This window comes from Salvelinus fontinalis, chromosome 26 (assembly GCF_029448725.1).
Source record: "Salvelinus fontinalis isolate EN_2023a chromosome 26, ASM2944872v1, whole genome shotgun sequence".
Taxonomy (NCBI): domain Eukaryota; kingdom Metazoa; phylum Chordata; class Actinopteri; order Salmoniformes; family Salmonidae; genus Salvelinus; species Salvelinus fontinalis.
In genome coordinates, this window is record NC_074690.1 from 36603134 (window position 1) to 36629749 (window position 26616).

Genomic DNA, 26616 nt, shown 5'->3' on the forward strand with positions numbered 1-26616 from the left:
GAAAGCGCCACGCCTCTCCTGTGTGTTAATATGTGACTCATCTATGCAGGAGTAGACAGACAGGATTACTGACAGGAATAATACTTGCGAGCATTATTCAGATCATCATTTACAGGTAAATACAATTTATTTAACAAGTAGTATTCAAAATGATGTGTTGTTGCTGGATATAATGCTAAGTAGTATTCAAAATAATGTGTTGTTGCTGGATATAATGCTGCACTCCTAGTTCTCCATTGGCTTGACTTTATTTTGGGAGATTTTAGCACACCGAGTTTAACTGCATTTACCCGGTTGAAAATGCGTCGATTTGCGCATTTAATGTTTTCCCTGGTAACTTTTATGTACTACACATACATCGACGATATTTCGAATCAAGCAGCCTGGTCTCATATACTACGTAACATGGTAAACGTAAATCTGGGACTCTCAAATAGTATGATGTTATGTTTGGTATAGTTACTCAAGGCAAAAAGTTGGGTGGTTAATCTGTTTTATGAATGTATGTTTACTATGTCTACCCCTGCGTCCAGGTTGAATCAAGGGGTAAAACTTTGGTATGGGTAAAGGGTTTTTAGTAGCCTAGTTACGCCGTAAACTAGGCTACAAATATACAGAATAAGTACCTTTCATATTTGCATAGAAGCCTATGCTCCATGGCAGTGTAATAGCTTTCATGTAATGTCCTTTAAAACATAGGGCCTACTAACTAATCTGTTACCTGATTGGATTGAACTTTCAACCAGTATCTTATCTACAGTGAAAGTGGGTTAGACCAACTCACCTATGTATTTTCCTCTTGCAGATCAGTGCCAGGATGGTTGTGCTGTCTAAAGAATATGGGTTTGTCGTTCTCACTGGGGTTGCCAGCATAGTCATGATCGGCCACCTCGCCGTGAAAGTTGGCAAAGCCCGCAAGAAGTACATGATCAAAGTGAGTGGCCCACGACAGCTAAATGGATACGGCTTACCATGTGACTTCCTCTGACCAGGAAACAATTTGGGCTCAAGTTACAGCCTTAAAGAAGGACCCAGTTAACCTAACCTCACTAGTAGGCCTACTGTGTGTTTGCTAAGAAAACCTCTCTGGATGGTTTACCTAATCTTCTCTTCTCTGTTGGACAGTACCCTCAGATGTACAGCGATGACCCAGAAACCGGAAATATCTTCAATTGCATCCAGCGGGCCCATCAGAACACGTATGTAGTAATACTATAGTATTGTAACGACCCCGGGTTTATAAGCGCAGAAATCGACTCTGCCGCACGAGCATGCTTTTGCGGCACAGTCGATAGCGCGCCGGACCTCGGGCTAGAAGGTCGAGGGTTCGAGACCTGCTCCCTGCCTGTTTCATTACATTGGTGTCAGAAGTGATCGGAACTTGCATCCACGACAGTGCGTGTGCTTGGCCGGTGAGCGCGTTCCTGTAAGACGTAGAGTCGCAAGCTAGTGCAAGGACGCACTCTTTGAAAGGAGGGAGTAGTGTAACGACCCTGGGTTTATAAGCGCGGGAATCGACTGCCGCACGAGCATGCTTTTGCGGCACAGTCGGTAGCGTGCCGGACCTCGGGGTCGAGGGTTCGAGACCTGCTCCCTGCTGTTTCATTACAGTATGTACATGTAGTAAGTAGCTGACAGAGTCAGCAGAGAGGACACGAGATGTTTTCACACACAAAGTTAACATTTCTTGTTGTGATATTAGGTCCACTAATAGTTATTATTTCTTTACAGCCTGGAGATCTACCCTGCCTTCCTCTTCTGTCTCACCATCGGTGGCCTGCATAGTCCTGTAATTTGACTTCCATTTATTAATTTACTCTATGTTAGATTCACATACCGTGCATGCCAGACTGTACAGCTGATTAGTCAAAGTATATTCGGAAGCACACTCATCTGTGTCTCTGCAAAATTTGATTCCCATTCATTAATCCTTAAGACTCTAAAGTGGGGTTTTCCGATGGTCATACCAAGGGTCATTTAGCTATTTGATTTGGAATTTTAGGACCCCTTTAGGTATAAAATAGAACATAAAATACGATTATCTGATGAAACATTGAATTTGGCCTTACTGCTATTAGCCCATAGAAACACATTGAATACAAATTCATACATGTAAAAACAAGTAGTAAAAAAGTAATCAAAAAGAAGTTAGTTTTAAAGTGTCTGTCCTATATCTGAGCGATATAAGAAAGATCAGAAAATGATGTAAAAATGTTTTCACCTATATTTAACACTTTTTTAGCCAAACCTCGGGGCGCTACAGATGTTTTTGTGAGAAGACCGATTTTTGGGATGTTTCATGGACTGACAAACAAACACCGCTGTAGCTCGGCTACCTTCTACCACAGATGTGGAAGACCACCATTGGCGAATGCGCTGGATTGAGATACAGCCCATGCTTAAACAGACACATTTTGATGGAGATTTTTATTATTATACTAACTAGATTTCCTCGGGGGCGCGGACATCGACTTGAGGGGATTTTAAGGCATTAAGAGTCTTCTGTAGTATACTAACAGAGAGCCTTGTGTGTTACAGCGCCTAGTCAGTGGTCTTGGAATGACATGGGTTATAAGCAGGGAGGTCTACGCATACGGATACTCCACTGGAGGTAAGACAACTAATAGAATTGCTTATAATACAATAGTTGATTAAAACAAAACAATATGGCAGCCATTTCTCAAGGGTTTTGTTCTATGTTATCCTTCCAGATCCTAAGAAAAGGATGCACGGGGCGTTCGGGAACATTGCTCTGCTGGGCATGATGCTGATCGTAGCCAACTTTGGCAGAACCCTGTTGGGCTGTGGTGACTGGGTGTGGTCTGGGATGAGACCGGGGATGAGGTTCTCAGCTCCCCTTCCTGCTACCATTCCCCAGTAAGGTACTGCAACCCCATCTGACCCCAATCTAATAGTAGTAGAATGTCCGTTGTGGGCATCCATACATGTATTGCATATGTAGAGTTCAGTAAACGTGGAAACACACAATCACTGCTGTTTGTGCCTCATTCCATAACTACACCACCTCAACTGACCCCTGACCCAGTACTGAACACTGACAGGCCCAGAGAACCTTCTGCAACAAACGACAGAGGCGGCACATGCTTCACCACGCTGATTAACATATTCTTTGTGAGCGTGATGTTTTAATACATATATTTGCCAAAACTGTATCCTTAATGAAATAATAATGAATAAAATGACCATGGGAAATATTAAATATGTTTATTTGGTTCTATCGTGGACTTTAATGCTGGTATCCATGGCCATGTGTGAAATGTGTGTTTTAATGCTGGTATCTATGGGCGTGTGTAGGTGTATTAGAAAAAGGTTGCCAAGAGGTTAATAATGTGTGAGGGATGTGTTTGTCCTCATTGTTCTGAGCTGCAAAGTTGTCCAAAGTTCACACACCACCTCTAAGTCTACATGCAGGCACAAAAAACACACTATTATTACCTTAGTCATTAGGCAATTTCTGTCCTTGATTTGTTGAATAGCTTTGGATTAAGGCTGGGGACTGTACTAAGTAACAATACAATAACTCTCTGAACTTGTGAATCACTCATCTGCTGAAGAGTCAAAAGCACACAGCTAAAAGGGTTTCAGTTTTATTATCAAACAATGGAACAAGTCCTTAAAACATATTTCTTACAGTTAACTCTGCAACTGTATATAATCCTATATCACTTTAGGCACTTACAGGTAAATCACAAGTGAAACACTTAAACAGTGAAAATATGATTTGTTGCAGTGCAAGACAAAACATGTCATTTTCAATCTAGATGTCATTTAAAACCTCATAGTTCTTAGACATACATTGCTCTGTTTCTGCATTTTAGTATTTCCAATTTACAAATCTAAAGGATCATTTTGTGAGACATAACTATCAACTGAATAGTCAATAAATATGTAAGTGTACATTTTGCATTCACATTTTGATAATACTAACATTTTTCATAATTTATGTTTCACAAAGTTCCTTAACCAATCACTTTCACATGAAAGCACCATTGTGTGACCACTGTTGGTGAACCCAACATTTCACCTCAAAGTAAAGTCTTGAAATTGGATCAAACCTTGTAGATATGTTTTATCTTTAGATATTTTTACCCCAATTTCGGGAGAAGGTTGAGTCATGCGTCCTCCGAAACATGACCTGCCAAACCGCGCTTCTTAACACCCGCCTGCTTTACTCAAAAGCCAGCCACACCAACGTCAGACGAAACACCATTCAACTGATGACGAAGTCTACCGGCAGGCGACCAGCCTGCTACAAGGAGCCAAGTAAAGCCCCCCCTGGCCAAACCCTCCCCCAACCCAGACAACGGTGGGCCAATTGTGCACTGCCCTATGGGACTCCTGATTACAGCTGGTTGAGATCCAGCCTGGGATCGAACTCAGGTCTGTAGTGATGCCTCTAGCACTGTGATGCAGTGCATTAAACCGCTGCCCCACCCAGGAGGCCTAGATAGGATTTTTAATCAAGTCACCCTTATTGGAGGGGACCCCCTTTCTGTCACTACCCCCTAAAAAATTTACTTCTTTCTGTACATTGGTTAAATGTTTTTTTATTTTACCTTTATTTAACTAGGCAAGTCAGTTAAGAACAAATTCTTATTTTCAATGATGGCCTTGGAACAGTGGGTTAACTGCCTTGATCAGGGGTAGACCGACAGATTTTTACCTCAATCTTGCAACCTTTCGGTTACTAGTCCAACGCTCTAACCACTAGACTACCCTGCCTTTTTGGGGTTACAATTACAGAATCTTTACCGGCTCTCATGCAAGTAAGACCAAGGATGGGTGTTTTTCAAGAAACTCAATCCCTTGTTAAGACAACCCACTAGGCATTCTGGTTTGAAAGAATACTTCACTCATGGGGCGGCAGGTAGCCTAGTGGTTAGAGTGTTGGGCCAGTAACCGAAAGGTTGCTGGAGCTAATTCCTTTTCTGACAAGGTAAAAATCTGTCGTTCTGCCCCTGAACAAGGCAGTTAACCCTAGGCTGTCATTGTAAATAAGAATTTGTTCTTAACTGACTTGCCTAGATACATTAAAAAAAATGTTTTGCCAGTTCATGGATTAGAATAGTCCCATAACATGGAGACTGGTGAACATTTAAATCACCTAAGGTCCCTCTACAGTAAGCATCTTTCACTCCCTGTCTATTTTCCCTCTATCATGGTCCTTGGCAACAACATCAAATGTGGCATTGTATTTTCTTTATACATTACCAATTCATTTGGGAACTCCACTTCCACTGATATCCCCTAGAGGGCACTGTGACTGTTTCTAATACACAATAAAGTGGTCTGTGCTGTGTATGACCTGTATAAGGAGGGGAGGGGGGGGGGGGGTACATTACAAAGAACAAAACAGACCTCTGTGCAGATGAAACGTCTGAAAGCTTCAAAGGGAATAATGATGGTGTTGGCCAAATGTCGAAATGGAGCCTCTGATGTCCTAATACTGCAACCCCTGATTGGGTATTGAATGCCTTCTAATTGTTAACATAATACAATCAAATTGGAAACTGCTCAGCAGGGGGAATCATAGTGAGACAACATGGGCGCTGGCCGAGGGCCTCCAGTCCAGTCAAAAGCTTTGCCAGGATCCTAAACGGTGGCCGATTGGGTGTGCTGTGTAGCTGGGCTAGAAGTAAAGTTGACTGTTGATGATGAGAGGTTTCTGTCATCAGTAGGTGTAAGTGTATCTGGAAAGTGGTGTGCCTTCCATCAAGTCATCCTGGACAGGAAGACAAGACTAGGACGAGTTAATGTTTAAAAACACTATATCACTTCAAATTCATCGAAATCATATATCCCACATCAAATGACATGCCATAGAAGACTTGACTCTAACATGTCCAGTAGAGGATGCTCACCATGGGCAGATCCTGCAGCCGGTGGAAGTCAGGGTGGTCGGTCTGTTGGCGGAATTTGAGGAAGAGGACAACAGAGACTATGGCTGTGGTGATGATAAATATAGAGACCAGGCTAGCCAGCAAAGGATCCAGAGAAGAGTGGATGTGTGGCCCTTTGTCTGAAACAAAATGTCAAATGCTTTGATTGATTCATTGGCTAATTTGTTGTGTCATTTGCTATCTGGATAATCAGTGAATTAGTTGATCGGTTAATTGGTCAATTATCACCTTACCCTCATCTCCAACGGTGAGCTCTGATGGAACCTCCTGGTGAGGCGGGCCGGCAGGGACATGTACTGGGGCGGAGGTCTTGCGGTGCTCCGTGGTGAGGGTTTGGGTTGGGGCAGGGGTCAGTGCTGGGGTGCTGGGTTGGACAGAGGACTGGATTGGTGTTAAAACATGGGATGGAGGTGGGGTGGTATCTAAAACAGGAGGAGTAGAGGTGGTGAGGTGGCCTCCAGCAGGGACAGGGTAGGTTGTGTCCCCTAGGGTGGAGGGCAGTCCTGCAGGGGAGGTGCTCTTTACAGGGGACGAGGAGGAGGAACTGTCTGAGAGAAAGTCCCAGAGAAATAGAATTACAACAGTATTATACATTGAGTGTACTAAACATGAAGAACACCTGCTCTTTGCAAGACATAGACTGACCAGGTGAATACAGGTGAAAGCTAAGATCACTTATTGATGACACTTGTTAAATCCACGTCAATCGGTGTAGATGAAGGAAGAGGAGACAGGTTAAGGAGGATTTGTAAGCCTTGAGACAATTGTGATATGGTTTGTGTATGTGTGCCATTCAGAAGTTGAATGGGCAAGACAAAAGATTTAAGTACCTTTGAACGGGAAATGGTAGTAGGTGCCAGGTGCACCCGTTTGTGTCAAGAACAGCAACGTTGCTGGGTTTTTCACGCTCAACAGTTTCCGGTGTGTATCAAGAATGGTCTACCACCAAAAGGACATCCAGCCAACTTGACAAAACTGTGTGAAGCATTGGAGTCAACAATCCAGTGGAACGCTTTCGACATCTTGTAGAGTACATGCCTCTACGAATTGAGGCTGTTTTGATGGCAAAAGCAGGTGGGTCGGAACCCAATATTAGGAAGCTGTTCTTAATGTTTTGTACACTATGTATATAAACTGTATTACATAGTGTACACATACAGCATCTGTAAGGAAGATACAGAGAAAGATTCTGCAATACCAAGCCTTTTTTCATGTACCATCATTCCTGATTCTCCTAAATGAGGCTCGACTTATTGTTTGAAATCAAAAGGAGAGGAATTAGACAAAGAAAGCAAGTATGTGAGCAAGAGAGAGAGAGTGGGATAGAGCGAGACTGAAATGTGGATGCTGTTATGTAACATTGTGTGTTTTTTCAGTGTGAGGCAGAAGAGGTGTCAGACACAGAAGACATGCTCAGCATCGACAGAGAGAGTTATATTTGTCCGTCCAGTAAAACGATAGTTCCTACATCACGTTGCCACATCCCACTCTACACCCCTCAACTTTCTATACCACTGGTATGCTGCCTGGTCGTGGGTTGGAGCCTGAGGCAAGCTTCTGTGTTTACAAACAAGCAGCTTTAGCAGAATGCGGCTCTCTATTTTCAGACTGTACACAGTCCACTGGTACGAGCTACCTCTGGGTAACCATGGGGAATTTAGGCAGGCTTAATGTCTCTGATAGAAGTCAAATATCCTTTGGGTTACTGTACCTGCGAGAGTGGCATTGTCTTGGGTGGCGGTAACGGTGTTGACTGTGTATGCAGGTGCAGGCAGAGACGTGGTCATCTGATTGGTCACAGCCATGTCATCCCAGTCCCCAGCATCTGTAACAGACTCTGATTGAAGCAGCCTGTCGCCGTCAATGAAAGCTGATTTGGTTGGGGCTCCATTCGCTTGGTCTGGAGAGGTCTGTTTGGCAGGACTTGGCTCTGGCTCCTCCTCATCTTCATTGACCAATGGGAGGACTGGGGATGCAGTGGACACGCCCTCATGCTGGAGGGCGCCTGGGGTGACAACATGGGGCAAAGAAATGCTCTGACCTGCAAGAAAAGAATGATGATGTCACTGTAGGAATAGAATGTTCTGGTGTTTCATTTTGTTGTGAATAGATGAAGAAGCTAATAGACATTACAAAAACATTACTGGGAAATAAGTAGGAAAATCATATCATTAGGCCTACAGCATGTGTTTCCAGGGTAACTGTGTGACACATGCAGCTGATGAACAGAAGTGAAAGTTGTTCTGTAATTAATGTCAACAACACAATTTGGGATGAGTGACCTCTGGTCACACATTATGTTCTACACATAATGCTTGATTATATGTTTGAGAAATTCTAAGAGTATTCCTACAGGCCCATTATGTCAATAGAAACTTCCTTCACTATAATAAACTGATAACAACCCGCACTGACATGCAGTCCTAGTGTATAACCAATCAATAAACACTGCCAAATAAAATAGGTAACATTAGGCTACATCTAAATGTAACCTACATTATACAGATTGTCCTACTGTCATCAGAACATACTGCGATGACAAGGTAGACTGAATGTGGAGCACAAAATATTGCTCTGCTCAGCGGGCTGTCTACTCTAAACACATCAGACACACTGTTGACACCTAGGCCTACCCTTTATCTCCGATGAACTGGTAAAGATCACCAACGCGCAAAGCAGTAGATTATTTTCAATATTCATTTCACTTGATGCTTTCCGTGGACTAAACGTTCAACGGCCTTAACGCCAGTTGTCTTCTTCTTTGCTGGAGCGTGTTCTTTTCTGTTCTTTCCGTTAGATTAGTTGACAGTGAACATCACTGCTAAAAATACATACAGGGGTCTGGCATTGGAGAGAAGGGGTGTGGTTGATATGTGAAGCGCGTCGCGCAATGTCAGTCTCAAATGTTTTGCCCAGCTCCGTCAGGACGACGTCTGTCGATGGAACTCAAAGCTCACAGTGTGTTCTGAATGTGTCACCGTCTCACCGCCATGCCCGTGTCGCCCCTTAACGTTGAGGGGGCGTGCCACCCCCCAGCTGTCACTGCTGCACCGCGTGCCCTCTGCTCCGTGCACGCGGGGTAAAACACTCATTTCTGGGCATTCCTTAATCAGAAATACTGATAGGCCCTACACAGGTAGAGTTATAGATCTGTAGTAAATATTCACTATGTTTAAATGCTTGTAAGAAAATGATATAGACCTGACACAGAAGGTTGGTGGCACTTTAGTTGGGGTTGATGGGCTTGTGGTAATGCCTGGAGCGGAGTTAGTGGAATGGTATCAAACACATCAAACAGGTGTTTGATGCCATTCCATTTGCTCCTTTACGGCTGTTATTATGAGCCGTCCTCCTCTCAGCAGCCTCCTGTGATAGACTGTTGGATAGACCAGCATTTCCTCTTAAACATTTAACGTTCGCCTAATCTACCAACAGAGGTCAGTGTTTCAACATGATCCTGTCATGCGCTGCTGGACCTGTTGGTTTGTGGTCAGTACCATGGTCAGCACGTGTAAATCACAACAGGACAATCAATGCTGAAAACCTTTCCCGACAACTCACTTTTGACCTTGACCTGGAGTAGGCTAGCCTATTGGCAGGGGCCACCTCTGTGTCATCAACAGCATTGACTGATAGAGGGAGACTTTTTAAAGCCCACTGTGGGCCCACCGTGGAGAACGTTGAGAGGGTAAGTTGTCAAACTCATACAGTGCGCAACAGAGAAGTGGTTTGATGCAGTACAAAAACACAGCTCTCATTCAGTCTGAAAGCAACTTGATCATCTCAGTCTGTGCAGCTATAGAACAAATATTTGTGTCTCTCCCAGGCTTTCTAAATATCTCAGCAACATTGTGGTTATAGGCTATGTGACAATGATATTATTTACCAAATAGCCTAATTACACAAATGAAAGCCTATTGGTTTACAGTTGGAAAATGTACAGACTAATTGCAATGGAATTTTGACCTTTAACAAATACAGAATAGCCTGTTTGAATAAAATTTTCACAGGCAATGGGCAGTTGGTATGCAGTAAACTAGTTCAATGGGGTATAGAAAGAAGGAAGCTATATTTTTTATTGCAGAAATATGTGCAAGTTTTTCATTGTATGCATGCCATGTGGTCTCCTGTTCTTCACCACATGAGGAGCAGGGGACATATTGAGCCAAAAAACTAAACCTGTCACACTCAACCCTGTTCGTTGTTTGATCATAACAGGGTTGAGTTTGTCACTTAGTTTTATTTATTTATATATTTTATATTTGGGGGGGTATATCAGCTTTTATATTGCAGATGGATGGTGGCTTCCATCAATGTAATTGTCTGCGTAATTTCCAATCCCACATATTTTTTTGTAAATATACAGTGCATTCAAAAAGTATTCAGACACCTTGATTTTTTCCACATTTTGTTACTTTACAGCATTATTCTAAAATGGGATTTCTTTTTAAAGTCCTCAATCTACACACACATGACCCTATACTGACAAAGTAAAAACAGGTTTAGACATTTCTGCAAATGTATTAAAAATAAAAACAAAAATACCTTATTTACATAAGTATGCAGACCCTTTGCATAATGAAAACAAAAATACCTTATTTACATAAGTATTCAGACCCTTTGCTATGAGACTCAAAATGAGCTCTGGTTTATCCTGTTTCCATTGATCATCCTTGAGATGTTTTTACGACTTGATTGGAGTCCAGCAGTGGTAAATTCAATTGATTGGACATGATTTGGAGGTCCCACAGCTGACAGTGCATGTCAGAGCAAAAACCAAGCTATGAGGTCGAAGGAATTGTCCGTAGAGCTCCGAGACAGAATTGTGTCGAGGCACAGATCTGGGGAACGGTACCCGAAAAAATTCTGCAGCATTGAAGTTCCCCAAGAACACAGTGGCCTCCATCATTCTTAAATAGAATAAGTTTGGAACCACCAAGACTCTAACCTAGAGCTGGCCGCCCGGCCAAACTGAGCAATCGGGGAAGAAGGGGGGCCTTGGTCAGGGAGGTGACCAAGAACCCGATGGCCAACCTTCAAAGTTCCTCTGTGGAGATGGGAGAACCTTCCAGAAGGACAACCATCTCTGCATCACTCCACCAATCAGGCCTTTATGGTACAGTGGCCAGACGGAAGCCATTCCTCAGTAAAAGGCACATGACATCCCGCTTGGAGTTTGCCAAAAGGCAACTAAAGACTCTCAGACCATGAGACAAGATTCTCTGGTCTGATGAAACCAAGATTGAACTCTTTGGCCTGAATGCCAAGTGACACGTCTGGAGAACACCTGGCACCATCCCTACAGTGAAGCATGATGGTTGCAGCATCTCTAAATGTCCTTGAGTGGCCCAGCCAGAGCCCGGACTTGAACCTGATCGAACATCTCTGGGGAGACTTAAAAATAGCTGTGCATCGACGCTCCCCATCCAACCTGACAGAGCTTGAGAGGATTTGCATAGAAGAATGGGAGAAACTCCCCAAATACAGGTGTGCCAAGCTTGTAGCATCATACCCAAGAAGACTCTAGGCTGTAATTGCTGCCAAAGGTGCTTCAACAAAGTACTGAGTAAAGGGTTTGAAGACAAATCAAATCAGATGTTATTGGTCACATACACATGGTTAGCAGATGTTATTGCGAGTGTAGCAAAATGCTTATGTAAATGTGATATCAGTTTTTTTTTAAATAAATTTACAAAAATGTCTAATAACCAGTTTTTGCTTTGTCATTATGGGGTATTGTTTGTAGATTCATGAGGGGGGAAAACTATTTAATCAATTTTAGAATAAGGCTGTAACATAACAAAATGTGTAAAAAGTCAAGGGGTCTGAATACTTTCTGAATGCTCTGTATATTTAAATTATTTTCCTTCATTATTTCCCCTAACCCTACCATCCCTCCCCTAATTGGAGTGAACTAATGGACAACAACACTTAGGCTTCTACTTCCAGCTTATACATACTATATACATTTTATGGACACAGTATATTTTACAAAAATTATCTTATGTTTGTTTTTAGTCCCATCCTTCATCTCCACACAACCCTTCCCATCTACCTCTGAACACCATCCAGTTTTGATTTCTATTTGCAATATATTTTTACACTGTGCTGTGATGTTTCACAAAACGTCTGAACCTTTCTATTCTGATAGGCTAATTAAAGATATATATTTTTTGCTGTTGAGTATTATTATATTATTGATCGATTGACTGTTACTTTTTAAATCATCCAGCAGTGCTATTTGCCGAGTTAACTCACTTTGTCAAGTTATCCAATTATTGAAATTATACATGTTTTACTTCATTCTTCTAACCACATGCATATGTTGACTGTAATGTTGTCCATGTTAAGAATATGTACAGTAGTCCAGTGTATAAGCCTATTAGTGACGTCACTGGAGAGAGCATTCCATTCTTGTTAATCAACATTTCTGCTTAGATCTTCACATCTCAGTCTGAAGTAAATTGCAATGGAAATCTTTATATATGTGGATATTCCATCTGATATACAGTATCGTGATGTCAGCTGCATGTGCTCAACAAAGAAGCTACTCGACTGCAAGTGATTCAACACACAGCATTTCAGTTTCAGCAAGGTGCCAACTGCTGGGCCACAGCCAGCCAGTGAAGGAAAGCCACAACTACAGCCAGTGAAGGAAATCCAGTGGGAAGTGGTGAAGGGGTGCTTGGGAAGTGGTGTATGCTGAGATACGATGAAGATCTACTATATGTCCAGGCATCATCCTGAAAACAGGTGAAAAGCATGTCCAGGTAAAGTGGATGGATCGCGTTGGATCAAACAGATTCTTCTGCCCTGCTCGTGATGGCATTCACTGGTACTCGTTTATTGATGTCCTTGAAACCATTCCACCCCCACAGTCTGTGACATCCCGCCACGTAAAGATCTTGAAAGGGGTGTGGGTGGGCCAGCCTTTCAGGATGAACGGCATGAAGCAAGAGGCATGCGCACACCCACCCAAAGTATCTATCTACCTGTGAGACATGCTCCATGGTTCCCCTGAGTGTCTCCATGTCCGCACACACAAAAGCACAGTTTACCGTTAGTGTAGCTGTGCCGTTCGTAGTGAGATTTACCTTCTCTTATAAAAATAGCGTCAGTGACTCATGCATGAGTATTAACAACATACGCGACACTGTGACATCATTCTGCGAGACCAATCATTGAGTACGACCATTTGTGACCCCACCCACCGGCTTACTTGGTTCGAGGTCAGTACCAAATATCAAATGAGGCTGAATATCCCGCTTGGTTCCAAATAATGATGACCTATTCAATGTTATTGTCTGCTGTGTTTTCGTTTGTTACTGGAGTTGGGTTAGTTAAACTCAGTTTAATTCAAATAGATATCTATTGTCCTCATTTTCATAGTTATATCTATGAAATACAATGTTTATAGTAAATCTTGGAGTGAATATGAGAGTAAACAAAACCAATTTATATGGAAGCCGTATTTGTTTCTTCAACCCTGTTACTCTAGTCTCAAAACTGTTACATGCCAATTTTGTGATAAAATGTTGGAAAGGAAATTAAATATGAATTGAATGTTTGTTGAGCTGTCTGAAATGTTTAGAGCATTAATGAGAATATAGATTTTAGTTCAAATTCTGAAGTGAAACCATACTTTGCAAAAAATGAATAAGGCCACTGACACACAAAGTATCCATTTCCGGCTTTAGTATAGCAAGAGTGTGATTTTATATATATTTTATATTTGCGATTCTTTAATTCATTTGAGGGACATATGATTAATAGGGAAATGTTTATTTTATTACAAGTATCATTTATAATCATATTCAGACAACTTACATAGTGTCCATAATGGGGTTGAAGACAAATGGTGTCCATGTAAGAAGAAAATTGGTCGATAATAATAGAGCTTTAATGCCTGAGAAAATATGTTTTCTTGGAAGTTAAATATGTCCTTCATTACTTAGGGTGTTCAGATTATTCTAATTTCTTGGATAAAAAAGAATCGAAAAATGGCAAAGTCCAAGTTGTACCCATTTGGTGGAATAACCCTTATATCAGTAACATACTAATTATAACCACCACCACGTGTTTGGGATTAGTTGCCATCAGCAACAACACTCAGACTCATGCAGTTGGCCATCCTGTGTGCACTATAGGCTGCTACACCTGCTTACATTCTTTATCAGTGCATTGTCATTTTTACATTTCCATCCCTATTGAAAATGTAATCATTTTAATTGAAAATGCCCTCTTCCCTAGGCCCTCCACCATCTGTACTATGACCCAGACATTGAGCATAAGAACATTGGCCCAGAAGTGGCTGACTCAGGCCCAGATCTCCCCTCAGGCCTGGCAGTTCTGCTGGCCTCTGCTCAGCCCAGATAAGGTCCACTCCAGCAACATCCTACAACCTCCCCTGTACTTTCTGTAGTATCATTCCTTTCCTGATTGTATTGCACTCCATAACCCCATTCATAACCCTATATAAACCTGGAATCTTCTCATTATCACACCATTGTCAAAACAACTTCCCGAAATCCAGTTCTTTGGTGCCAGCATCCTCAACAGCAAGATCTCCCTCCACTAGGCTGCTCTCCCCACAGACCAGCACCACATCCACATCTCCCACTTTTCACCAGGGTCCAAGATGGTGCTGACCAGGCTGTGTATGTCCCTGGCCCTCAACACCATGCCTCAGGCCTGGCCCAAGGCTGTGGCTGACATGGTCAGGGTCTTCCATCCAGAGAAGGCTGGGGATCAGGGTGGGGCTGGGGTTGTAGGTGGAGGAGGTGAGACGGAAGAGGAAGCGAACACCCACGCGCACTGCCTGGCCCTGCTGGAGCTCCTTACTGTGCTTCCAAAGGAGTTCCTGCCGGCTGCCAACGGCCAGTGGTGTCCAGTTGAGGGAGGCCCTGGCTGGGGAATGGACAACTGTGTGTCCCCTGCTGCACCAGTTGCTCCAGAGGCAGGAGGCCCCCAGCCAGGTGAAGGAGCGGGCCCTGTGCTGCCTGTGGGACTGGATGTTCCCCTGCATGGGTAGAGGGAGGGTTGTTGAAGGACTGTTTCGCTGCTCTGTCCAACCCAGAGCTCTTCAACATGGCCAGGGAGATATACAGTGGGGAGAAGAAGTATTTGATACACTGCCAATTTTGCAGGTTTTCCTACTTACAAAGCATGTAGAGATCTGTAATTTTTATCATAGGTACACTTCAACTGTGAGAGACGGAATCTAAAACAAAAATCCAGAAAATCACATTGTATGATTTTTAAGTAATTAATTTGCATTGTATTGCATGACATAAGTATTTGATACATCAGAAAAGCAGAACTTAATATTTGGTACAGAAACCTTTGTTTGCAATTTACAGAGATCATACGTTTCCTGTAGTTCTTGACCAGGTTTGCACACACTGCAGCAGGGATTTTGGCCCACTCCTCCATACAGACCTTCTCCAGATCCTTCGGGGTTCGGGGCTGTCGCTGGCCAATACGGACTTTCAGCTCCCTCCAAAGGTGTTCTATTGGGTTCAGGTCTGGAGACTGGCTAGGCCACTCCAGGACCTTGAGATGCTTCTTACGGAGCCACTCCTTAGTTGCCCTGGCTATGTCTTTCGGGTCGTTGTCATGCTGGAAGACCCAGCCACGACTCATCTTCAATGCTCTTACTGAGGGAAGGAGGTTGTTGGCCAAGATCTCACGATACATGGCCCCATCCATCCTCCCCTCAATAAGGTGCAGTTGTCCTGTCCCCTTTGCAGAAAAGCATCCCCAAAGAATGATGTTTCCACCTCCATGCTTCATGGTTGGGATGGTGTTCTTGGGGTTGTACTCATCTTTCTTCTTCCTCCAAACACGGCGAGTGGAGTTTAGACCCAAAAGCTCTATTTTTGTCTCATCAGACCACATGACCTTCTCCCATTCCTCCTCTGGATCATCCAGATGGTTATTGGCAAACTTCAGATGGGCCTGGACATGCGCTGGCTTGAGCAGGGGGACCTTGCGTGCGCTGCAGGATTTCAATCCATGACGGCGTAGTGTGTTACTAATGGTTTTCTTTGAGACTGTGGTCCCAGCTCTCTTCAGGTCATTGACCAGGTCCTGCCGTGTAGTTCTGGGCTGATCCCTCACCTTCCTCATGATCATTGATCCCCCACGAGGTGAGATCTTGCATGGAGCCCCAGACCGAGGGTGATTGACCGTCATCTTTAACTTCTTCCATTTTCTAATAATTGCGCCAACAGTTGTTGCCTTCTCACCAAGCTGCTTGCCTATTGTCCTGTAGCCCATCCCAGACTTGTGCAGGTCTACAATTTTATCCCTGATGTCCTTACACAGCTCTCTGGTCTTGGTCATTGTGGAGAGGTTGGAGTCTGTTTGATTGAGTGTGTGGACAGGTGTCTTTTATCCAGGTAACGAGAAAATAGCCTTGCCGAAATCCTCATCCTCCTTCTAATTTCCTTAATTTTAGTAGCTTGGAGTCAAGTACTTTCTGTGGCACACATTAGAGTCAAATACTTTCTATAGAACAAACTTCGCAACCTTCGCAACCGAAATGAATGTGTGTTATATTAAACATAGGAGGGAGTAAAATGTAGGCAAGCAATAAACATTTCAGAACAACTACTAGTCGAATAAGACAATGGAGAGATGACGAATTTACGCAAAGAGATTTATTTTAAAGACTAATACACAACTGCAGACATTACTAGTGCCTCCCCGCGATCAAACCGACATAAAATCTCAAATGAAACGCAGCTTAACTGAACAGAAATCTCAACTGGCATGCAAGTCGCAGCAATGAAGAATTGAGTGCGTGCGCGTTCAAGCATGTCGGCAGGGATGTCCTTGTCCCATTGCGCACAAGTGACTCCTGTGGCGGGCGGGCGCATTGCACGCTGACACGGTCTCTAGGTGCATGGTGTTTCCTCTGACACATTGGTGCAGTTGGCACCGGGTTTTAAGCGGGCATTGTGTCAAGAAGCAGGGCGGCTTGGTTGGGTTGTGTTTCGGAGGACGCACGGCTCTAGATCTTCGCCTCTCCTAAGTTCATTCAAGAATAACAGCAATGACACAAGACTGTAACTACCAATTTGATACCACGAAAAGGGGGTAATTTTTTAAAACAAAAATACTGCTTGATCTTGCGACACGGCTACAGTACACTCATTTAAATACAACAATACAAACTTGGTTTCAATGTGCCCTCAACCTGAGGGTTGAACACTTCCTATCTCGCGCCATTGTCACAACTCCCTTTTGTGCAGATGACGCTAGCTATTTAATAGGGAATTAAAGGGGAAGCGCCCCATCCGTAGGAGAAGCACTGAGACGGTTCAGACAAATTCAGGGCCGTCACACTATGTTGTCTTCCTGTTTCATTCTCTCTACTCTCTAGCAATTTTTCTTGTCTTTCTCAAGGCCACTGAGTCTGTGTCCAGCTTGTTCACTCTGAAGAGGATTTGTAGAGAGAGTGTCCTCGCGACCACTCAACCTACGCCCATGACATCATGAATGTTTCACAGGTCTCCATGACGACAAGATTCACAACGCATGTGATGATAGATGCAGTGTACTGTAGCTCAAAATGTGTTTTGCTGTAACTGTGCTATCAGTTCGAATGTTGCTTTGGTTCTTATTTGACACTCATGTCAAGGGCTCTCTTCCTTTCACAGGACCAGTGGCGACCTTAAAAAAAAGCAGGGCTTGCCTGTTTTACATGTTATTTTAGCATTAATACATGTCACATATCAGTTTGCAAACAATGTAAAAATATATAATTGAGTTAATAAAGCCGCATACACACATGGTCTCTTTTTTGTTTTCTTGAGTAAGGCAGCTCCAAAATGCAGATGTTTCTGCCCAGCTCAATGCCTTCTGTGGTGGTGGGGCGAGCCAGCAAAAAACAAGAGCATTGCGCCGTGATTGGCTCAGTGTTCTGTCACTCATGCGGACAGTACGTCATCGCCAAGTTTAAGTCCTTAGTAAGGATAGACATCCAACATTTCAGGCCTTTGGTTCCTGCCATAGAGTTATATTACAAGTGCCCTTCCAGGAAGGCTCAAGGTCATTGGCCACAGATAAAATGATGCCGAATCACGTTATATGTACAGTAGCTTTTGATTGGACTTGGAGTCTTACCTAGCAGTCATCATCATGAATCAAGTCGACAATCTACTGGTAAATCCTTTTTTGAATCCTTGTCATATGAAGATAAATAATTCAGAAAAATTATAGATAAAACGTATCGGTGCTCATCGGCTATTGGACATAGAGATTACACAACAAGTTGGAAATCGAAAATTCAACAATGAGTCGTTTGGAAGAAATCAGTGGCTAACAGCAAGCATTGCAAAGCAACCAGTAGCCTGCTATTCAATGGTGTGGCTGTGTACCCCCCCCCCCCATAGAATGCCAGACTTTGATGAAAAAGTTTGATGACAAAATTTGCCCACAAAGGACCGCCGCGCCACCATCATGTTTAAGTGAGCACATCACAAGCCAATGTGAGTCCGAAAATGTCTTGTATGCTGTTGCATAAATTATGTAATATGCAAGGGAGATATGTATACTGTAGCTAAGAAAGTAATACTAAGTGAATGTTGTGTTGTAAGCTATTACTAGCCCATGTGCCTTACCCAAATAATTTTGTCTATTTTCACCTCTTAATTTCACCTAACGTTACTGTTCTGAATCGGTGGTGCTGCACATGTTGCCTATAACCTGTTTTTGAGAAATGTCATCATCTAATATTGTAAGTGGTTTCATTGTCTGATTATATGCCCCCTTTATTTATCCTACGGTTCTGACTTAGTCTACAGGGAAAATACTGTAAGAGCAGCCCATGTTCTGCATTCTGTCGCTGTACATTTCAAAGTGCTGAACACAGTTATATTGACTACGTCCGTATTACTGTAGCTCGCTCATTAATGTCTTAATCGAAATTACGGAATGCCTCTTATCCGCTCATCGTTCCCTTATGCCATAGTTTGTGCATCTCAGTTGTCAGTAGAAACCACATTTTTTGAAGCAAGTCAGCCATATCAGCTGTTTTCTTTTAAAGGCAGTAAATGAGGCTGAATGAACTGTTTCGCTGCCAGACAAGGCTCTGCTGGTAGCCAGGTGTAGCAGTGGTAAGGATTCACTACATGGTGCTGAAAATAAAGCTCTGCTGTTAGGACAGCTTTATGTAGGCCCTAACAGGTTGTGGGCACAGCTTGTCGCCGTTATAGTGCAATTAATGTATTGTTTAGTGCTGTGTTGTGTAGTGTCGCCACTGCACAGGACGTACTGGTCGAACAAATCCACAGATGGAATTTATGACAATTTGTGTGTCCGTGTGTGTGTGCAGATGCGGGGCCTGCACTTCCTCTTCTCTGTCCTCCCAGTAGAGGAGATCCTGACCAGCCTGACCTCCCTCATCAACCCTCACGTCCAGAGACTAGACACACTGGCACATCAGGAGGTAAGAACAAAGAAATGGTGCTCATACAGTGCCCTTTTTCCATACAACCACATAAAATATGTGTTGGACACAGACTTACAATACAGTAAAATGCAATGTAAATAGGTTGCATACTGTGTCTCTTCCCTACCTGTTTTATCCTTCCACCCACTCGTACTGTAACCTTTTCTCCCACTGTATCACTATATTCATTTTGTCGTGATCTACAACTCTCCTTTGCCCTTTCTGTAGCCCAGCCCCACTACTAAGCTATGTATCATCCACATCCTGGGCATGCTGTCCAGTCTGTTCACTACGCTGGACATCAGCAGGCAGCACCAGGGGTCAGACGGCACCACCCCAGCCCAGGCCAGACCCAACTCTGTGAGTCTCCTCCCAACTCTGTCTTCCTCACTTTCTTTTGCCCTCTCTCTTACACTCTCCCACTTTCTCCCATTCTCTGTCTCGGAACCTCTCTCACTACCTAGAACTATTGTCATCTTGTTGACTCTGTCTGTGCTGTCAGGTGGTGTTGGTCTTACAGCCGGTGTTCACATTGTCTGAGACCATCCTCAGTAAGTGGCTCAGTGACTCAGAAGTGGTGAAAGTAAGTACTTTACACACTATGTGCATGAGAATGTTACAAAACCTACTGCAGCTGTCATCCTCCACATACAACACCCGTCCTGCCAGTAACATTCTGTTAAAGGTCCCCAAAGCACACTAATCCCTGGGTCACTCCTCTTTTCAGTTCGCTGTAGCTAGCGATTGGAACGAGCTGCAAAAAACACTCAAACTGGACCGTTTTATCTCCATCTCTTCATTCAAAGACTCAATCATGGACACGCTTACTGACAGTTGTGGCTGCTTCGCGTGATATATCGTTGTCTCTACCTTCTTGCCCTTTGTGCTGTTATCTGTGCCCAATAATGTTCGTACCATGTTTTGTGCTGCTACCATGTTGTGCTAATGCCATGTTGTGTTGCTACCATGTTGTTGTCATGTTGTGTTGCTACCATGTTGTTGTCATGTTGTGTTGCTACCATGCTGTGTTTTCATGTGTTGCTGCCATGCTATGTTGTTGTCTTAGGTTTCTCTTTATGTAGTGTTGTCTCTTGTCGTGATGTGTGTTTTGTCCTATATTATTATTTTTAATCCCAACCCCCGCAGGAGGCCTTTTGTCTTTTGGTAGGCCGTCATTGTAAATGAGAATTTGTTCTTAACTGACTTGCCTAGTTAAATAAAGGTTAAATACAAATTACAAATAAATAAACAAATGTAAATGCGTTTGTATTTCCATTGGAATATGTACTGTACATCATAGCCACAGGAAGTAGGGGTGGGTGCTGCAGCACCCCCTGAAAAATCGGAAAAATATATATATACAATGTCAAGTATGAAAAAATTCTCATAATAATTCACTAGTCCTCTGTTAGCGGACCGATGTAGCCGTCTGTAGCGCAGTCAGTGCTCACCCTTGGGATTCTTGTATGTTTACGTCTTCCTGTCCCTTTGTGTGTGTCATCACCAGGCAGTTTGAGGCCAGTCTCCCCCCTGTCTGACGGAGCACTTCTCTAACGCCCCTGCTACGCTATAGCCATCGGGCGGCCGGCCTTGCCATCAGCCATTGAGAAAATGCTTCCTCTGAAATCAATGAAAGCTGCTTCACTGACCTTGTTGCGCTCACGTTGTGTCACGTCCAATGGCAGCATCCAAGCTCAAGAATCACTGAGGTTCAATTCTTGATGGTTGACGTGTGTGTTCATTCTATCTTGTGAGTTGAAATAACGAGTAATAAAGTTGATTTGGGTTGCATATGGCCTCCACTAGACACCACTGGTTGTTTTACTAAGATTTATGAAGTCAATAAGCTACGAGCTAGCACAACTCTAGCTAACTAGTTACATTGACTATTTTCACAATGTAAACAAAAGCAACTTGTGTATGAGTAAGGGCAAAAATCATGACAAGTTTGCAAGCGGAGTTTGAATAAGACATCCGATTAACACTTTGCATTTATAACAGTTGGTTTAACTATATCTAATAAGTAACCAAATCATTGATGGATCAATAGATAAAATTAATGCATGGGTCTCATCTGCCTCTGAAAGCTGGTCGGCAACCACTCCCTCATCTGATTGGTAGTTTCCCATAAACAGTAAACCGGCATCACACTCATCACACTCCCTCATCTAATTGGTTGAGTAGATGGGCCTTCGGACATTGTGGCTGTGCGATGACCGCTAGTGATGACCGCTGGATTGCGATAGACGCAGAGTTAAAGGCCCCCACCAGAGGCCAATGTCGCCCCTATTTCGACTTAATTCCTGTCCTATAGCAGAAGCTTTCCTTTAGGTTCCACTAGAGGTCTTCACGGGTCCAAAAAGTTGGACCTTTTCCGAAATTGATCCATGGCTTTCCCACCCGACCCGATATGCATAAATGATCATTCTTATAACGGAGACCCGTTCCGAATGGACCAGAGGACAGTCAGACCCTTTCCAAAAAGGAAAAACAGACCCAAACAGACCCATGCTGGTTTGGATACGAGAGACACGTTCAGAGCGATATTGGCTAAATGATCCACTGTTAGGTGTCCTTAAAAGCTGCCGATAATTTTTTAAAATTATAATAATGTGTTTCGATGTGCAGCATATTCAAAGGTTTATAGCCTATTGTTTTATTGGTTTTTACTTTCCTAAAACAATAATTGTCCACCTCACAGATCAGTTGTCAGAGATTTGAGCACTAAATGCATCAGGGCATTGCATACGCCTATATGCCCAGGCATCCACTGTATGATATTCATATTTTAAAAAATGTAAAGGAAGAGAAGCTTAGGCCAGCCTAGAGAGAGCGAGAGAATGATAACGATATTTTTTATTTTTTTCCCCCTTTATTTAACTAGGTAAATCAGTTAAGAACAAATTCTTATTTTCAATGACAGCCTAGGAACAGTGGGTTAACTGCCTTGTTCAGGGGCAGACCAACAGATTTTTACCCTGTCAGCTCGAGGATTCGATCTTGCAACCTTCCGGTTACTAGTCCAACGCTCGCGCCATGTTCCCAACACCGACATGCATCTCTTTGTAGGTGTCAGATAGGCCACTACTGCTATACAGATATTGATGTACAGAAGGAGGCTAATTCGTGAATTTTCGATCCCAATATTTAAGCATTATGTTGTTAGATTAAAGGAGTAACTCTGGCAGGCCTAAAACATTCGTCCTCAACTCAAGTTCAGCTGGCGCTAGTGCACACCTTCATAGGCCTGCAGTAGTTAAGCCTAATAATAGCCATACCACACCAAACCTTCACAAAGTTTTTTAACTTTATTGGGATAATATCAAAAGTAAGTCAAGTCATTGTTTATAGGGAAAATACAAACAGGTTATTATATTGCGGCTTTCAATTAGGTTCTGTATATTGCCCTCTTTGGTTTTTCCTTTTCATGGTTTGAGTGCGAGTAGCCCTAGGCCTACTGGTAGTTCTATTATACTGCGGCAAACACAACATTACAGTTGGAACTTAATTTGTCCAAAGAAAATGGCTCAACAGAATTAAATAAAACACTTGTTGCATATTTAAAGAACTGGTTTGTAAATTTCAGGTCTGTTGGACCTGTGAAGACCTCTAGGTTCCACCTCCGAAGAATGATGCAGGCTGCTAGTAAATATTCATGAATTGGGGGTTGGAATGTTGTGGGTGATTTCCAGCTGTCAGTGTAGCTAGCTAGCATGCTAACATTAACTAGCTAACTAATGTTATCTGTTGTTGCTACACCTTACGTAAAAGATTAGCCAGCTAGGCTATGGCTGGTTCTGGAGCTGGATTTGTCATAAGCATATAGGGAAAACTTTGCCACAGATGGATAGGGGAAACCAGTATCTTTGACTTTGCCATCTATTGTTATCTCCAAATTTTGGCATTTTCCACAAATTGTGGACTTCAATCCGCCATGGAAATAGAAAGAATAACATGAAGCTTCTGTAATATGGATAGCAGGGGGGTTCTCACAGCTAGGGGAAGTAGAATGATAGGCTACAATGACTTTGCTCATGATGCACGCTGCAAATTATATGTAACAACACCCTGACCTCATCGGACACGAAATGAAACCTCAATACTTGATGTAACAGCACAAAATAGATAAACAAGTTAGTGGAATTTTCTTTCGCAGGTGCCTTTTCATTATGGTAGAGATACTAGTGATTTCTAGCTGTACCAATCAAAGCAGTGGAGAGTGGTCAAAGCCTGAGACGGATGAGAAAGCGAGACACCCCACTCGCTTTATTTTTTCTGGTTCAATGAAAGTCATTTAACAAAGTAGACCTGACCCAGCTGCTATTGCATTTGTGTCTATGGGAGACCACCCCGAGTGGCGCAGCGGTCTAGGCTCTGCATCTCAGTGCTAGAGGCGTCACTACAGACCCCCTGGTTTGAATCCAGGCTGTATCAAAACTGGCTGTGATTGGAAGTATCATAGGGCGGAGCACAATTGGCCCAACGTCGTCAGGGTTTGGCCGGGGTAGGCCGTCATTGTAAATAAGAATTTGTTCTTAACTGACTTGCCAAGTTACATAAAAAGTAGACTGAACCAAGATTTTTTTCCAATGGTAAACGGCCTGAGTGAACTATCTTCATTTATCCATCATCTTTGCTGTAGCCAAATATTATCTATAATATTGCTCAGCTTTTACCTTTGCAGGTGCTTCTGATTAATAAACCGTGCCATGCTGGTGGGTGGTACCATTCAAATAAACCCAGCCCTAAATGAAATATAGCAAAAAAAACACATCATTGGCACAAATTTGCATGAAGCGGGAAGTTCGGTTTTGTCACTTCAAGCCCAAATATATCATACTTTGACTAAAACGATGACTTATTGACTTACATCATTGTGTAACATCATGGGTAAGCTCTGGCCATCGTCTTTCAGCTTGAAAATTGGATTTCTACTGGTGTGGGCGTTTAATAAAGACGAGTTTTAAAACCAAAGAGTAGAGTTTAGAAGCTCTGTGGTTTAAGCGCTGCTCAACGGCCAGGTGGCGTATGTCATGAGCAATCGTTCCTGAGAAGAAAAATGGGAATGCAGCCACATTTTAACTTTAGGCTATTGCACAAAATAACCATCATAATGATAGGACACCAATTTACAACATCAATTATATATAATTATCAAATAGTAAAATTCTAAACTACCAAAACACTTAATATAATACCATGTTAAAATATGCAATACAAAACAACAATACTACAACACCAAGGTTTGTGTGGCAGCTTTAGAAAATACATCTATAGAGTTCTTAGAAGGCATTCTCGGGCCCCTGGGCTATATGGTGTGTGCATTGATCAGTTTAGTGAAGTATGGAATGAGAGAGTTCTTATAGCGGTCTGTGTGTATCATGTGAGTGTTCAGTTTGTGGCTGTTGCGAGTTTCCTGTCCCAGTCTCCAGACTGGGAGTTCTGCAGGAATTTAGCAAATGTCAGGCAGATATTCTCCAGTCTCCTCTCCAAGTACATGCTAAAGGTTTCGAGGGCTTTCCGGTAGCTGTTGTACAACCATAATTATTCTGCATGCTCTCTAGCCCCCAACAAGGTTATTAAAGCTTTGTGATTCAATATTTGTTTATTTGAAATTCAGTTTAGTTTCAGTTTGTTTTCAGATTTTATTTACTAGTTTTTATTTTGTTTCAGCTTTCAGAATGTACCTTACCTGTGGGAGGCTTGGAGCCACTTATGTGTTGTAGGCCTATAGTGTCACGCCCTGACCATAGACAGCCTTTGTTTCTCTATGGTATAGTAGGTCAGGGTGTGACTATTCTAGTTTATATTTTCTATGTGGGGTTCTAGTTTAGTATTTCTATGTTGGTGATTTGTATGATGTGGGGTGTATCACTTCTTGCCACTGGGGGCCAGTAATACATAAGGTGATGGGCCAGGACCATAGACTTGGATAGACATAACATCTCTGTATCTGTGTCATGATGGCGTCTGTGATAGGATGTGCAGCGCCATTGAGGCCATCTCCATCTTCAAATAGTACATTTTCTTCTTCACAAGTAAAATTCATTGTCTGATCCCTCCTGATGATCCGGCTGTCACGACTCCAACCGGGTCATCATCGGGAGGGATCAGCCAATGAAGTAAGGAAGTCCCGCCCAGGTGATTAAATCAAAATGGTGAAAGTCCTCAATGGTGCTGCCCATGCTAACACAGGCCTTTGGCCACTAGAGGACTCCATACAACTCCATGGCCAGGACATACTGTAGGTTTGGTTAGGTTCAAATTATAAATGAATGTGACTTGGATTTAAAAGGATAAGCACCTAGACTGGTGCAAGAAATATGGTGGAAGGAAATTGTTTACGCCAATCCAATGCTTTTTTAACTACAGTAGGAGGTGTAAGAAGAATCAAGTTCCTTTACCTTTATCTGACGGAAGGGGAAATAAACAAATGAAGTCATGGCACATTTGACATGTTATGTTTATGTAACATTAAACATGTATCACTGACTAACCCCTTCAAATAGGGTTCATGAAAACAGCTGCAACAACAGCAAAAAGAAGCAATACAACACTTCTTCACAAATCTATCAGTTTACAGCCAATTGAACTTGTCCCATGCTTCATAAACAACAGGTGTAGACCAACAGTGAAATGCTTACTTGTAGGTCCTTGCCAACAATGCAGAGAAAAAAGGAGAAATAATAGAAAAAGAATAACACAAGGAATAAATACACAATGAGCAACGATAACTTAGCTGTATACACAGGATACCAGTACCAAGTCGATGTGCATGGGGTACAAGGTAATGGGGTACAAGGTAATTGTACCCCTTTTGTACAAAAGTTGATCTATTCTGTTGGTCAACTTGTTATTCTGTGCAAGACAAAATATTGCAAACATAGTCTGGGACAGGTGTGGGACGCGATAGATGCAAATTAATACAACCTCTAGCATCAAAAAAAACTTTTAAAAGCAATGAGGCTGATTGAACAGAGAATGTTTAGCTTAAAATATTAGGCTATTTCTTCACATTATAAGCCCAGCAAGGCATACACGGCAGTAAGTGCAAATGTTTCAAAATGCAATCAATTAGTGGGAAAACACCATTTTTAAAAGTGACCACGAATGCGATTATGCATGTAATGCTTTATTATAAAGGTGCATTTTTATGATAAAAATCTTCTCCCACCCTGAAACTCATGCGCAGCCTATTTATGCCAGTTGGCTCTACACCGGATGAAAAGCGGATTCATG

At 42.7% G+C, this 26616-nt stretch overlaps 2 protein-coding genes and 1 pseudogene across 4 annotated transcripts; 2 read left to right on the plus strand and 1 right to left on the minus strand.

Annotated features, from left to right (window-relative positions):
- On the plus strand, positions 1–3220 carry LOC129824215 (microsomal glutathione S-transferase 3-like). 2 transcript variants are annotated; one of them, XM_055883689.1, is made up of 7 exons: positions 1–115; positions 806–934; positions 1126–1199; positions 1732–1789; positions 2539–2611; positions 2712–2882; positions 3047–3220. In XM_055883689.1, exons 2-6 carry the CDS (start codon positions 818–820, stop codon positions 2879–2881), a joined length of 492 nt encoding a protein of 163 aa, XP_055739664.1. In that variant the 5' UTR covers positions 1–115; positions 806–817; the 3' UTR covers position 2882; positions 3047–3220. The 2 variants fall into 2 exon arrangements, with proteins under 2 accessions (XP_055739664.1, XP_055739663.1); XM_055883688.1 differs by having other exon boundaries at positions 2712–3220.
- Positions 3221–3592: 372 nt separating this feature from the next.
- LOC129824214 (uncharacterized) lies at positions 3593–9030 on the minus strand. Of its 2 annotated transcripts, none has more exons than XM_055883686.1 (5): positions 8555–9030; positions 7633–7962; positions 6155–6469; positions 5883–6040; positions 3593–5761 (listed from the first exon to the last, which is right to left on the minus strand). In XM_055883686.1, exons 1-5 carry the CDS (start codon positions 8619–8621, stop codon positions 5693–5695), a joined length of 939 nt encoding a protein of 312 aa, XP_055739661.1. In that variant the 5' UTR covers positions 8622–9030; the 3' UTR covers positions 3593–5692. The 2 variants fall into 2 exon arrangements, with proteins under 2 accessions (XP_055739661.1, XP_055739662.1); XM_055883687.1 differs by having other exon boundaries at positions 3593–5743; positions 8555–9024.
- LOC129824493 (importin-13-like) lies at positions 8912–25396 on the plus strand (annotated as a pseudogene).
- The last annotated feature ends 1220 nt before the right edge of the window (positions 25397–26616 follow it).